The 15,666-nt window shown below is 30.2% G+C and overlaps 2 protein-coding genes across 2 annotated transcripts; one reads left to right on the top strand and one right to left on the bottom strand.

The window, feature by feature from the left end:
* Window positions 1–48: 48 nt before the first annotated feature.
* LOC114128140 (translation initiation factor eIF-2B subunit epsilon) lies at window positions 49–2,233 on the top strand. Its single transcript, XM_027992586.2, has one exon. It carries the CDS (start codon window positions 192–194, stop codon window positions 2,127–2,129), a length of 1,938 nt encoding a protein of 645 aa, XP_027848387.1. The 5' UTR covers window positions 49–191; the 3' UTR covers window positions 2,130–2,233.
* LOC114128141 (zinc transporter ZIP13 homolog) lies at window positions 2,148–8,523 on the bottom strand. Its single transcript, XM_027992587.2, is given in 8 exon segments — window positions 2,148–2,897; window positions 3,733–3,813; window positions 3,816–3,887; window positions 3,958–4,078; window positions 4,160–4,386; window positions 4,457–4,558; window positions 7,307–7,731; window positions 8,130–8,523. Coding segments are annotated over 7 exon segments (1,023 nt in total). The 5' UTR covers window positions 7,551–7,731; window positions 8,130–8,523; the 3' UTR covers window positions 2,148–2,721.
* Between the last annotated feature and the right edge of the window lie 7,143 nt (window positions 8,524–15,666).

Consider the following 15,666-nt stretch of genomic DNA (forward strand, 5'->3'; position numbering starts at 1 on the left):
GGACGTGTTATCACTGGTAAATCGCGCCATGGTATCAAGTGTTGTTATTGTGGCGCGTGTTATCAGTGCGCCGAGAGCTCGGTGAAAAGAAAAGTACACAGCGGCCAGCGAGTGTGACGTTAAAAGCTTTTTGACACTTCGACTTTGTCGACCTCATCTTCTCGACAGTCTTAACGTCGTCACCGTTCGCCATGAGCACCAACAAGGTGCAGAAGCAGGACGTGCTGCAGGCCGTGGTGGTGGCCAACTTCTTCCACAAGAACTTCTGGCCCGCCGCCGACGGGGACAGCGCTTGCCTGTTACCGCTCGTCAACCGACCTCTTCTGCACTACACCCTCGACATGCTCGAGTCTTCGGGCATCTTGGACGTAATCGTGTTCTGCTCCAGCGGGAGCGCGGACCGCATCAAGGCGTCCGTGCAGCGCGCGTCGGGCGCCCGTCGGCTCAACGTCGTCTACACCACTTCGGACACCTGCCGATCGTTTGGCGACGTGCTCCGGCACTTGGACGCCTGTGCGCTCATCCGAAACGACTTCGTGTTGCTGTGGGGCAACGTCGTGGGCCGGCTGCCGCTGTTGCCGCTCGTCAAGCGTTTCAAGACGCTGCGGCAGAGCGGCGACAAGGGCGCTGTCATGACCATCGTCTACCAGCGGTCCAGCGACCCGAACACCACCTCGGCAGCGGACCAGACGGTCGTGTTGGCCGCCGACACGGGCAGGGTGCTGTTCCACAACAGGGCCCGAGGCAAGATCAACCTACCGCTGGAGCTGGTGCTCGACAACAGGACGGTGGACATCAGGCGAGACCTGGTCGACACGAACGTAGTCATCTGTTCGACGGCCGTGCCGCCGCTGTTCGCCGACAACTTTGACTTCCAGACCAAGGACGACTTCGTCAAGGGGCTGCTCATCAACGAGGAGATATTGAACAGCACGCTCTACGCCCATGTGGTGGACGGCGATGGGTATGCGGGCGAAGTTTTCGATTGGCCGTCGTACGAGCGGGTCACCCGGGACGTGTTGCACCGGTGGACTTACCCACAGGTCCCAGAAGTGGTGGATAAATACAGCTTAAGGTACGGAAACGTCTACTTCGGCGATAACATAAAGCTGGCCCTGACTTGTGACGTGGGTAACGACACGGTTGTGGGATCTGACTCGAAATTCGGTAGCGATACGAGAATATCCAACACGGTTGTCGGCAAAAATTGTACGATCGGTAATAACGTCGTGATAGAAAACTCTTACCTTTTCAACGGCGTCAATGTCAAAGACAAATCCGTCATACGATTTTCAGTGATCGGAGAAAACTGTACGATCAAAGAGAACAGCAACATCTCAGACAGCTGTATTCTCGGCAGCGGAGTTGTGGTCGAACCGAACACCGAATTAAAGCAGAAACGCCTACTTAGTTCTGATTCGAACAACAAATCGAAAAAGTTAAGTGCCAAAGCGTTTGTGTATGACGCAGAAAACAATTCAGATTCGGATGACGACGAAGACGTGAGAGGTCTGACGTTTCGCACGAGGTCTTGGTCAATTAACAGTGGCTCTTCGTCGGATAATGATGACACCGCATCGGTTGCAGCATCCATTCCTGATGACACGTGCATGTTCTACTCTGAGGTTGTGGACTCGTTGATCAGAGGTTTTGAAGACCACGTACACTGCGATAACCTAATATTAGAAATTAATTCATCAAGATATGCGTACAATATCAATTATAGAGAAGCTAACTTTCAAGTTATCCGAGCAATGTTGACTTTAAACAGCAAAGCCGAGCTCGAGGCTTTGAACCAAGTACGGTATTACACACAACTACAATCTAAATTAGACTACTTTATGCCAGTACTAAGAAACTATATTAAGTCTTCGGATTCGTGTGAAGATTGTCTGTCTGCTATCGAAGACATTGCCAAAGGTGAGGAACTACTCAACACAGTTATAGTCAAAGTAATTCATCATTTATATAACATGAACATACTGAGTGAAGAATCAATTCTAAGGTGGCACGAAAAGGAAGAGGATACTCAATTTGCAAAAAACATTAGAGAAAAAGCAAACAAACTAATCGAATGGTTAAAAGATGCCGAAGAAGAAACAGATTCTGATGAAGATGACAGTTCTTAATATTATTGTTTATAAAACTTGTTTGATGTGACATACATATAAATATATATATATATTTATTTACAAAAAAATAAATACAAATCTTAGTTGTTCTTTAAACAAGATATCGATACAATACGTTTTTAAGTAGTATAATAAAATAATTAAGGTTAGTTGAACATAATTTTTGATAACATATAAATATTTACATAAATAACTTAAATATAATATGGCTTGGTAATGAAAATAAATTGTATTAAACTTAAAAAAAATATATATTAAAACAATGCAATATTGATAACAAAAAAAAAAAAAAATCAACAATGCACAGCCATAAATAAACCAATTAAACTCGTGAAGGTGTGATTTTTTTTTAAGTATAAGAAATAATATGTGGATTTGTGTCTTATAGTAACATTAAAAAGAAATTGGATAAGACAACAGGACATTTTTATGAATAATACAATTAATACAATACAATATAATTAACATAAAATGGTCTAAACAAGTAGTAATAGGTGGTACTTAATAATGTCAAATAATAATATTAGATTATAGTCTTTTGATGGGATACATTGTAGGAGGGTGGGACAAGGAAAAAATGTATGTTTTATTATTCAAACAGATTTGACATGACAAACATAACTGTTATTCCAGCTAATATCAACGTAAACTGTTTAATTGATTCTCTTGGGTTCTCTTCGAGTAGTAGTTCAGGCAATACAGTAACCAAAGATATGTGAAGAAAACCACCAGCTGTAAACGGCATGATCCAAGATGTCTTTGCCTCTGGAAAATAAAACACAACATTCTTCATTTCTAAGTTATAATCATATGAAATACAATGTAAAAATCCACGTAATCAACTAAAAATAAAGTCATTTAGAGTAGAAATAGGGATAAGAATAGTAATTTGCTATAATAGTATCCAATTAAGTTGATAATTTACATCAACCATAATGATAGGTTAGGTTAGGAACCGTAATGATGTATGCATAAATATTTTAATTGTTTCATTGTCAAATTTTTTTAAAGAGGACATCATGTCATGTATTGTCTCCATTTCACTAATGTACATCATACTATCATAATAAATTTGTGTTCAGCAGAACCTTTTTTGTTAGCTTTAACATTGGAGTAAATTTACCTATAATCAAAATTGAAGGTAAGAATATTATCTAGGGCATCATATAGGCTTTTATTGATGTTTTCATTTTAAACTGAGTTAAAGGAATGTAAAATATTAAAACTTTAAAATGCTCATAACTCATTTTAAAATAAAAATACTAATAAAATCCTGAGAGGTACCCTAGATAATATTTTTTACCTTTAAATTTGTTAATAAGTAAATTGACTCCAATATTAAAGCTAACAACGTAAAATGGGTTCTGCTGAATGCAAATTTGCTATGATTTACATTAGTAAGACAGAAACAACACATTCGAGAAGATGTCCTCTTAATTCACAGAATAATAATGAGGGTACTAAAATAAATCATCTTGCTAAGAATATAAAATAAACTCAAAATTATTTTCCACAAATTGAAGTATTTTGTAACTTGTGTAGTTACAATTATTATAAGTTGAAAAAAATATCAAAATAAAATAAAAAAGGATTAACTTACCAACATCACCAGAAACTCCACTACAGTAGATGGCCGTAAGGGCTCCTAGTATGCCAGCAGAAGCTGTATATACTTGAGCACAGCAGCATCCCAGCGACTGAACCCAGACTTCAAAAGAATAGCAAAATCACCAACTTCATGCGGAATTTCATGAACTTTAAAGAAAAACATTTTTTTTTATCAATAATGACTCATAAGACAGTTGATAAGTATTTTTCACATTACCCAATATTGCCAATGTGGTGAACAAACCAACTCTTGGGGATATGAGAAAACTTCCTCCTAATGCCAAACCATGAGTGAAATTGTCAATGCAATTGGCCAATAAGTTTAAATAGCCACTTATCTAAAAAAAAAAGTCAAACAGTTATATTTCTGCCCAAACATGTCAATTAAACATAATTATTAAATAATAATTAAAACTTACTTGAATGTGATTTTTGCCTTTGGCAATCACATCATTATCACATTTAGTTTTTCCTAAGTCCTTATGGTTGTTATTGACTGAGTTTATGTCAGTAGACACCTTGTTATGAACGGTTTCATTTTCATCATTTTCATCATCTGATAATGAAAACAATTTCTCAACTATGATGAATACTAATAAACCTGCCAGAACCCACCAGCCATCCCGTATCCAGTCAACATGTCTATCTTTAAAAAATAAACAAATGAAATGTGATTATCAAATAATAATAGCAGACATATTTTTAATGAAACATACCCTTAGAAGAGATCCATACTTCAGGTAAAACGTGTAAAAATACATCACCCAACATACCACCAACAGAAAAACTCAACAATAGACGTAAATGTTTACTGCCAGCTAAAAAAAAAAAGCTTCATTATTATATTATTATTTTATAGTAAATTAATGGTATTTATTTTTTAATTAGTTTCAATAAAAATTAAACACCTAATATTTTTATCAAAACCATAACTTAAACTTTTATTTGCTTTATTTGAATAAACAGTTAAATAAAAACAGCTATATCTATTTAATTACCTTATTTTTTACAATCACCTATACATCATTAATAGTTATGTGACCCACAGTAGTAAATATTTGGTTATACAAATTTATGAAACTTAAACTATTATTTAGAAAATCAAACTATAATTGGCAATCACAGTCAATACATTGAAAAAATCTTGTTTTTTCTTTATTTGTTCACTATTAAATGTTAAATAACAATAGCAATAATATTTTTATAAATAAATGAGTCAATCTAAACTATTATTAAAGCTCCGTGTTAAGACTTTCGACATAAAACCAGTATGCCAATAATTAGTTCAAATAAACAAACTGTTTAAAACAAAATAAATAATAGGTACATTTAATTAACTAATATCTTTGTTCATGTTTATATGAAATAAAGCACTGAAAGAGTTAAATAATAACAGTATAGTATTATTATTAACTACATAACAAGTATAATGATATTTTACAATTAAAATTTCAATAAGCACATATCGTGACATATGTTTAACAACAGCTGTAATTAATTAAATTTACTAATTAGTACTTGCGTCAATATAAAGGCAATATTTAATGTGGAAATTATTTTAATTTGAATATTAACAAATTCATTTTTAATCAAAAATTAATTTCAATAACTGAAACATTTATTTTAGACAGAGGAACATAATCTTGTTATTTAAATATCCTTATAAAAACATTGAAACACCATAAATTACAAAAATAGTTTACTAGGATTAAACCAATGCTATTGTTTTGTAAAAATAACAACTAATCTATTCAAACATAATTTAAAGACTAGATAAATATACTATCCATTTACATGTATAAAGGCATAGAATAATATTAAACTTATTTTGCATTACATAATATGTATTTACTTGATAACTAATTGTTATACAATGTTGTCCTCAGAAGTAGTCTAAATATATTTTAACAATTGATGAATCTCAAAATATACTTTAAAATGGCCCAGTAATTTGTTAATACTATCATTATGGAATGTATCAAAATATGAAATGTTCCAACTGTTCTTACAACATAACTTACTAAAAACAATATCAAAACAAAATCACAATCCAAGAAAAAATGATTCATGTGAATAAAGTGTTTAATAAATTTAAATAATTGTTCACTATCAACACATCATACCTATATATATTTAAAAATATATGAAGATGCACTCTACTTAAGTTATAATATTTATTTGCTTGATTATTATGTATTAATACAACAAATCAATGAAAAAAAAACTCAAGTGAAAAAATATAAATATGAACTTGTTATGTAAATCATTGTGTATTTTCAAAACTAAGAGTTTATTATATAATTATTTCTAACCTAGCTAAAATTCAAAAATATTTTTTTGCAAGTCTATTTGAACAATATTTAAAATATAGTTGTCTTAGTAATTAATACATATACAATACACTACCAAATCGTTTTTTCTTTAAACTAGTTGCTGATTACTACTGACTTAATAATTATTAAATACAATGTACCATAAAATAGATTACAACACAGTTATTCGAATGTGACAATTTCTTGCTCACTTGCTTAAAACCAGTGTTTTAATTGTATGGCTGAATGCACACATTATTGACTAATATTCTTCAGCTAATCAATGTCAAAATTATTTCTCATCTGTTTTATTAGATACCACAATGATTTTTTACTGAATTTTTAGATACACAATACAAATTTATTTTATAATACAACCAATGTGAAAGTGTCCGTAGATTATACTGTTTGTTAATAATGAACAATTAATTTGTCTAAAAGTCTATACTTCAAACAGGATGTATTTAATCGAAAGTGTATCTAATTTATAGGCACGCACAACTGTCAATCATCTTCAAGGCCAACTAGAGGATCGTGGACATTTATGCTAAATTTATTATAAGGTTGTAAGGCCATTATTAATTTCTTTGTTAAGTTAAACTTTTTTTATTTTGATTTATAATTACACCTAAAAAAATATAACTTAATTTATACAAAACATATTATTAAATTTAATACTTCATGTGAAACAAGTTAACTTTTTATACATTTCTTAAAAAATTCAGTTATTAAAATACAATACATTATTTCTCACAGAATTATGTTGCAAATAGTAAATTCATAACATTTGTTTTATACCAAATACACCCATGAATTATTAAAATATAGCTAGTTATACAAGTTTAACACACATTATTTGAAATTTATTATTTTAATGAACCTAATTACTTTTCCCTTTTTTTTTTGTCTCTGAGTTATTTTATTGAGTAATCACATCATCAATGAAGTATAGTATACCATTTAAATAAATTATATTCAAACATTAATAATTATAAAATGATATTGGTTAACTAAAAGCAACTTTATCTTATTATTTCTTTTGAGATAACAATTAATGTATTATGTCAATGTTAGAACAACTAAACAATCACTATCTAGTTAAGAATGAAAACATTGATTAAAACTCAAATTATAAGTTTGATTAGAAATTTAGTGAATTATGATTTCTTAACAGTAACTTCATCTCAAATTTGAAACTTCACCATGTAATAATAAAAAGAGCTTTTATCATTGAATAAGTAGATAAATACTTACGTCCAGTCTTCAGAGACATTGAATCATTGACTGGCAATATAAGTAGGGGGAAAAGTCCACTGAGGCCCACAACGATGGACCCGATCACAGACATGAAGACCGGTTGATATTGAGTAGACAGGAACATTGTTACAGCTGAGCCCAGGATATTTGGGTAACAATCGCTGAATAATCCGTGACCAAACAGCGTAGAGTTTTGAGCGTCGTATACAATAGGAGCAGTATTCATATGATAAGCACTCATAATGCGGGAGTACAAAAACGAAACGTGCAATTTTCAAATGAAAGAAAATCCACGTTTAAGTGAGTGTTGGACAGGGTGGTGGACGTCCAAGACTGCTATGAATGCTTCTGACACCGCACAGCAATCTTAATGACAGAGAATAGGTTGTTGAGTTGTTTTTTTTTTTATCAGCTCACTTCACCTGAAAAAAAAGTACCCAATAATAATAACATGAGAAGAGCAGCAGCATTAATCTAAAACGCAAATAAATGATTTATAATCGTCTCTAATAGACTCTCACACACACACGCCACTCTCTTCTCTCACTCTATCTCTCTCTGTCGTCAGCAGTTCTGTATCTTACCTAGCCACCATGTTTACTACTCAACACGACAATACGCAATATTTACACAAAAGAGCATATTATATTATTAAGTAGGTAGTTATTAATATTATTACATGTCGGTTTTTGTTTAGCACCTACGACCTATCTATTCGCACTTCGCGTTCGGCCGCCAATGATGATTAAACCGGCTAATTATAATATTAAATCGTATGTATATAGGTACCTAGTATTATTATTATTATTATTATTATTACCAATGACCGGGTTATCTCGCCGTGCGGCACTCGTCTGCCGACGACTAGGCGGACGATTCGTCGTCGCTGCCGGCACGTCCGCCACAGCCTATTCCCATATTCTTATAACTAATGGTTTTACAGTTTTTTCGCTCTTCTGGCGTGCGCGCTTTTCACGGCCGGGCCCGGGTTATTTTGAACGGTCAAGTAGTAGATAATAATATATGATTCTATGTATTTCAATACGACCGCGATTTATTCGCATTCCACATTAAGGTTTCTTTGAACGTATAAAAAAATGATGATATGACGAAAGATACGCGAAAGTCACGACGGTAAATGAACGGCGAGAGATCGGTTTGGAACTCAGTTTGGTACGCACGGCGCGGCTGCTGTAGACTGCTGAGTGTTATTACTTTTTGTTGTTGTTGTCGTATCGTCGGCGGGGATGGCGGGGTGGTGATAGGAGCCAAGGTCGCGACGACGATCGACCAACCACGACGCCGGACGAGCGGAGAGCTCACGGCAGGAAATGAACGGACAAAAGCGCGACGGACCTTCCTCTTTCGTTCAGGCCGTAAAATAAATCGTATTATTATATTGTATTATTGTTGCGAACCAACTTAATATTTTAATATTATTGTAAATTACATATTATAATGATTTTAAAAATCGTTTAGAGTTCGAACTGTCGTCGTGGTCGCTCTATCTAGCGGTCGTCAATCTGATCTCTGGTGCTTTGTGCACACTCGCCGCAGGCCACAGCTGACACCCGCGATGCACCGACTCAAATACCTATTATTATAATAATTATTAATCGGGACGATTATTTTATCCGGTCAATGTCTTAGAAAAAAAAAAGTTACTTAGACTAAAACAATTAAAGATCACAATGGAGTGCAAACCGTAGTAATATAGGTATTATAGTCTATAACATAATTAATATCAGCTTAATATATTTAATGACGGCAACAATAGTTCTGTTTTTTTTTTTTTTTTTTTTTTTTTAAGTAGGTATTTAATAAAAAGAAAGATTATATATTACATTATTTGTATTATCTCTATATCAACATAGGTACTGCTTTTTACGATTTACGAGTAAATCATTGGTAGGTACCTACTTGAGTACCCAATCGCAACTACACGAAATCATAGGACCATAAACAAAATAATCTTACATTTTTTTTTAAATAAACAGTTTTATATATATGAAACTCACTTGGAAATTAATTATTTAACAAATGGAAATTGTAAATAAATCTAATAAAAATTAAAATTGGTAATGTTATAAAATTATAATTAATATAGGTCGGTTCGTAATAAATGTCAAAGGTAATATTATGTTATGGTATAATACATATATATAGTTAATAAGTAATAATCATTGTCGTTGAAACGTATTTGATTAATAAAAAAAAGAATATAGATATGACTATATGAGTAATGTAATTGCCCATCATCTACGACGAAATGACACTTATAACCTGACAACTGCAAATGATATAATATCGCACACTACGTCACTACTATCAATATATAATAATGTTATATAAATACCGATAGACAATACCACAGTATATAGACCATAGGTAATATAGAATTATATGCCTATTATTATTATAATTATAAATCTATGTAGGTATACTATGATCTCGAAAAATCATTTTTTTTTTTATTGTTTAAGTATAGGTTCATATTTAATGGAAATTAGAGATAATAATATTATGTACCTAGTTTAACAGTAAAAAATTTAGGTGCCAATATTATCATTAGTAATTGCAGTATGCACTTATAAAAAGTTTTTTATAATGCACGCATATATGTATATACTTAAACTATTTACTATTGTATCAATGTTATATTGATATGCATAATGCATATTATATTTGACGATCGTGTTAGAAGCGCTCGCCGTTTATAGTCATAGAGAGTTATAGAGTTTATCACTATATACCTATTCACTATTCACTGTATTCTACTGTATAGGTATATAATATAATAATATATAATAATTCTCAGGCATTAGAATAAAATATTATGTTTTTTGTTTCAAGATCAAGAAGTAGAAACCGGTGTCCAAACCCGGTTTTGTAGTTCGAAATATTTCGTAACTGCAGCATGTATATACTATATATATATACAGGTATTATAGGCCTATAAGCAGATGCACACCTAATACCACTAACCCGACATTCAAAAGAAGTAAATCCGTTTAGGTCACCGAAAACAGGATATAATTTATACGCATTCCTATGCAGTATGCACCTACGCTCTACGCAGGACGTACCTATACAACACTGCACTATGCTTCAATTCAACAATACGACACTCATCTATGAAAATTAAAAAGTGGTTTTGAATAGTTTTTTTTTTAATTCTCCCAAAGATCAAAACGAATGAGAAATGTTGTATGGAGTATACTCTATTAAACCTATTCGACTATTTGTACATAAATATATAGATACATATGTGCGTAGTAAGTTTAAACTTTTAAATATCAAAATCAACTAATTTTCATCATATATGACTGAGTTAGTGAGTTTAGAGTACGCCTCAATAGTTGCAGATATTGAGTTATGTATTAATATAACTATTTGTTGTCTAACATGCAATACACATAATATAATACCTGCAGCAAATATTTTTGATGTCCTTAAGACCGAACCTGCATAATCGTAAAATATAATTCTAATATCAATTTAAATAAATGTTTTTACGCATTTCTTATAATATAGGTACCAATATAATATAAATTTAAATATATATATTTATCAAAAGACACGTCATTATGTACATTCATAAAATCATAAATATTTTGCTAATTACCTACATTTTTTTTTATCAATGAACTTATATAATATTACTTACCATTTTCGAAATTGAAATTTCTTTTTCTTTTCATACGTCCACGGTAAAACTAAAAAAAAAAATGCAAAGATTAAAATTAATACTTGGTATAGATATAAGACTGTGTATATTATACTTAAAAGTTTCTTGACTTCTTAAGGTTACGAGTAGATCCCTAAAATAATCAACAAATAACAATAATAGGTATAATAACATAATATTATACAACAATAATTGACAGTGTAGTGAACTCAGGTACTCCTCACTACACTTACATAATTTTTCAGAACACTGGTCAGTCACACATTTGTTTATGAGAATAATATCGGTACCTATTATAGGTGAAAGAGTTAAACAGTTTATTGTAGGATGTATATTATAGTTATTTTTTGAAGTAATACTTCTAAAATTTGAGGACAGAGTGTAATAACTTTGCCCAAGCAATTAGTTTAACCAAGGTTGGAGATCCGGACTTATAATACAATCGGCGATGTTATATTTAGGACGCAGCCTAACGAGGCTCAATTGAGTCTGATACGATGGGGGTATAAAACTATAGACTAATTCTATCGGGACTTATATGAACAGTAGATTTCGCTTAATGTGGGCACGTTGGGACCAGCCTGTCTACCCACATAAAACGATTGTCCATAAGTTCCGAAATTATTATTTTTATTTTGCACTCGTGAACCATTCAATTGAATAAAATGTTTAAAACTACTGTGTACATTAAAAAATATAACATACTACATAAAATTACTAATTGTACACGGTAGGGATTTGGGAGGCAGACATCAATGAAGTCGAAAATGTGTTAATGTACGATGTCCTTCGGTTTCTGTATTATTTATGGTAAAATAATATTAAGAATCGATGTAGATGCTTTTCCTCACGATCTTCGGTTTCGGGTAACGTTTTCTAATATAATTTAAGTATCTAAAATAAACAATGCGAGTATAAAATAATAATAGTAGAGCACTAGAGCGACGTCTATGATCGACAACAACACACTGTATAGATGATAAATAATCGTATAACATTGTTTATTATTAAATTAAAGCGACGCCGTCGGTTTATAACTATTATAACAGCAACGTTCTATAATAATACGATGTCCAATAAAACGCCATAATTAATAGGGGACTACTAATCACATTAAAAGCTTCGAGTTCTTCACTTAATAATATAATATTATATTATATGTTTCGTAACATCTATATTTAAATGCACTTTCTAATTTACAATTTTATCGATGAAATTTACATAGGTACTCAAGACACCAATTTAATACTCAATAATATATTCTATACAGAGTGCAGGTAGTCTACTTAAATTTTAACATCAATGTCGTTAATTAATATTAAAGAAAATGTCATAATTAAAATTGATTACAATTTTGCTGAATTATTTTTGTTTGTTTAAGAATTACGAATCGTGAATATCATTGTATAATATAGTGTTCACATTGTTTGTTTTTATTATAAAATATATAATATTATATAGGTACAGTAAGATAAAATATATTTATAAATTGTTTATTCTTACAAAATTTAATACTAATCATATAAGCCATATGTGTAATAGAGTGAAGACTACGCTGTAACTTACAATATTATTTAGATAATCTACACATATTAATTCGTATACTATAAGTAAGAATAATCGGCTTTAAACACATGTATATACCTACAGTTTCCATCCCTCTCAAACAAAAATCTTTTTTTACATTAGTTAAAACAAAATAAAAATGACGTTTAATTTAACTAATAAGTAATAACTTATAATTTGTATTATAGATATATTTAACCCCCCCCCCCCCCAAATGTATCTATGCCACTATGTATATAATATATATATATTGTGTAAAATGACTAACGTATGTTGAGATATGTATAAAAACTAGAGCGCTCAATGACTTTAGTGTATGTGTAAATATTATGGATCCATTTATAATTGTTAATCAATTATAGTTGTCACCAATCAAAGTAATTGCAATATAATTAAAATTCTAAATACATTACATTTTTAATAACCAACATGCGTTTTGGATTAGAAAATAATTATATTTGATTTATCTGATTTAAAATTAATTCTTGTTCAAATATATTGTATAAAACAGATTTTTAAAAGAAAATTTTTAATTTTCTTTATTAAAGTGGATGCGTGTATAGTAGATAACCGTGTACGTTTATGCGAGTTGTAGCCTAAAGGTACACACTTATAAAAATTATCTTTGGTAAATTATTGTAAAAATTATTTAGTACTTACAGCAGACGCTTACAACGTGCGTGTAACAGTGAAACGAGTAATTTAACAAATGAAATCAAATTACTTCCGTATTACGTTCTGCTCATTATATTTCTATTAGTATGTAAATATATACGTTCTACCAACTCTCTTTTCTATATTGTGATGATAAATTCTAATTCAAACTAGTGTTATTTGTCAAATATTTAGGATAATAAATTAATAGGTGTTAGGTTTTTGCTATTTACTGCAGTTTATATAAATACATAATTATAATATAATGTATAATAAATCCTACATTGTTAATGGTAAAACTAAACAAATTATATAAGCATGAACTATTATATTTATATACTTATTTTTTTTCAATTAAAAGTCAGCAAAATAAAAAATTTATAATAAATTTAAAAAGAGATAGGTAGTATAAAATATATACTTAAATATATACTATAGGTACAGAACGTAGCAAAAAGAACTAATGGGTGTAATTAACTATCAATACCCATATATGATATTTAGGTACTATATCAAAAATTAAATTAGATAACAAAATGGTTATTGTTAATTATACATTTATGCATAATATTATTATTAGGTAGGTATGTTTAAAAAAAATTATTGTTTAAAATACAATTTAATACATGCTTTTTAGCATTATAATAAAATTTGTCACATATTTTTGTATATATAGATACAAATAGATTATAAATACAAATGACCTATTTGTATATATATAGCCCAAAAGTATATTGTATATGCGACGAAAATAATGTGAAATATAGCTATATATAGGACAATATATAATTGGATATATACGTAGTCATTTACTTGTATTTTGTTGGAAAATTGACAAATTGTACTAGAAAAAATATATCATTTTAAATTATTTTCCTATAGTATCTAATAAATAATAATGATTATGATTTCTAACCATCTACTATAATGAAACGCTAAGATTAATTAACTAGTGTTATATATCCATTTTAATCAATGGTAGGATAAATTTAATCCATAATTATATTTTGTACTATTTGCTTGTTTGATAAAGTTGGTATTTTTATTCATTGTTTTAGAAACTATAACGATACGAGTATAATATAAAAATATACATATATCTCAACTTCATTGTAAATTATAATTTATAATGTATGAAGTATTCGATTCATTATCGAAAAACCTTAAACAAATGACATACCGTTAATAGTGATAATAAATTATACAATATATATTAATACTATTTTATATGCTAAATTTGTATTTTAAATTGATAAATTAAATATTATCAATTCACGCCAGACCGCACTTATTTACATAAATATAACTTATCAGTTTTAACTTTTTAAGACAACATATAGAACGATTCACTGCAAGCATGCTTATTACTTACCCCCATTTTTCAATGTGATAATGAAGCATTATTTTTATTGAAGGTTTTGAATATATTCAAAGATTGTATTTTAAAATTCTTAAGATTTTTTTGTACTACTTAAGGAGTTTCCTGGGCTCCTGTGGCGATACAATATCCTGTTTTTGATACGAAAACCCTGCTGTTGGTACATTGTTTAGTAGATAACTTTTTTTTAATCATACTTAATTTAAAATTCAAAAGAATAGTTTTTTAGTCATTAAATTTTTTTTTATTGAAGATAATAATTGTCCTTAATAATAGTTTTACAAAAATGAAATATATGTAACAAAAAATGGATTTACAATTTAACTACCTTGGGACTATTTTTATAAATTTTAAATATTGAAAGTTTAATATAAATTTTCATATTATTTATTTCTAAGGCTTGGAGTTTAAAGCATACTAAGCAACTAAAAAAGCACACGCTTGTTCTAAAAAAGCAAAAAAAAAAAAAATTACCAAAAATGAACATGAACTAGTTATAAAAATTAATATTTGAAAAATTAATTTAAATTAAAAAAATAATTAACTATAGGTACATACCGTGTATTTCTCTAGATTTGCAGTAGTGAAACTGACTCTATTGTCCGACAGAATATTTTTATACATAGAAAACGAACTATCTACAACCACTGAAGTGATCGGTGCATACAAGGGGTTTCAAATCACAACACTAAATGTTAAATTTTTGAAGTGGTCAATATCGATGTTATAAGCATACTGACCGTGTAGGTACTGCAGATTATAATATTTGGATCGACAATCTATGTGTTTAATTTTTAATTCGTCTAATAATCAAGCCGATAACGAAAACAATTATAATAATTATATAATAATCGAATACTTACAAACATTTAGTCCGCATTCTGGGTTTTTACGTTTCTTATTAATTCATTTTTTTATTATTACTATAATAGCACAATAAACATATAAAAACTATAGAGCTGAAATAACTGAAAAAAATATTTATATGTATATAAAAAAAAGCCAAAATAAATTGGTTTATTTGGAATCAGAATGAAGTGAAACGAATTTATATATAAAAATTAGATTTCT

This window comes from Aphis gossypii, chromosome 3 (assembly GCF_020184175.1).
Source record: "Aphis gossypii isolate Hap1 chromosome 3, ASM2018417v2, whole genome shotgun sequence".
Lineage (NCBI taxonomy): Eukaryota > Metazoa > Arthropoda > Insecta > Hemiptera > Aphididae > Aphis > Aphis gossypii.

Bases quoted from the DNA above. Each gene is read 5' to 3' on its own strand.
- LOC114128140 (XM_027992586.2), top strand. From the start codon at position 192: ATGAGCACCAACAAGGTGCAGAAGCAGGACGTGCTGCAGGCCGTGGTG.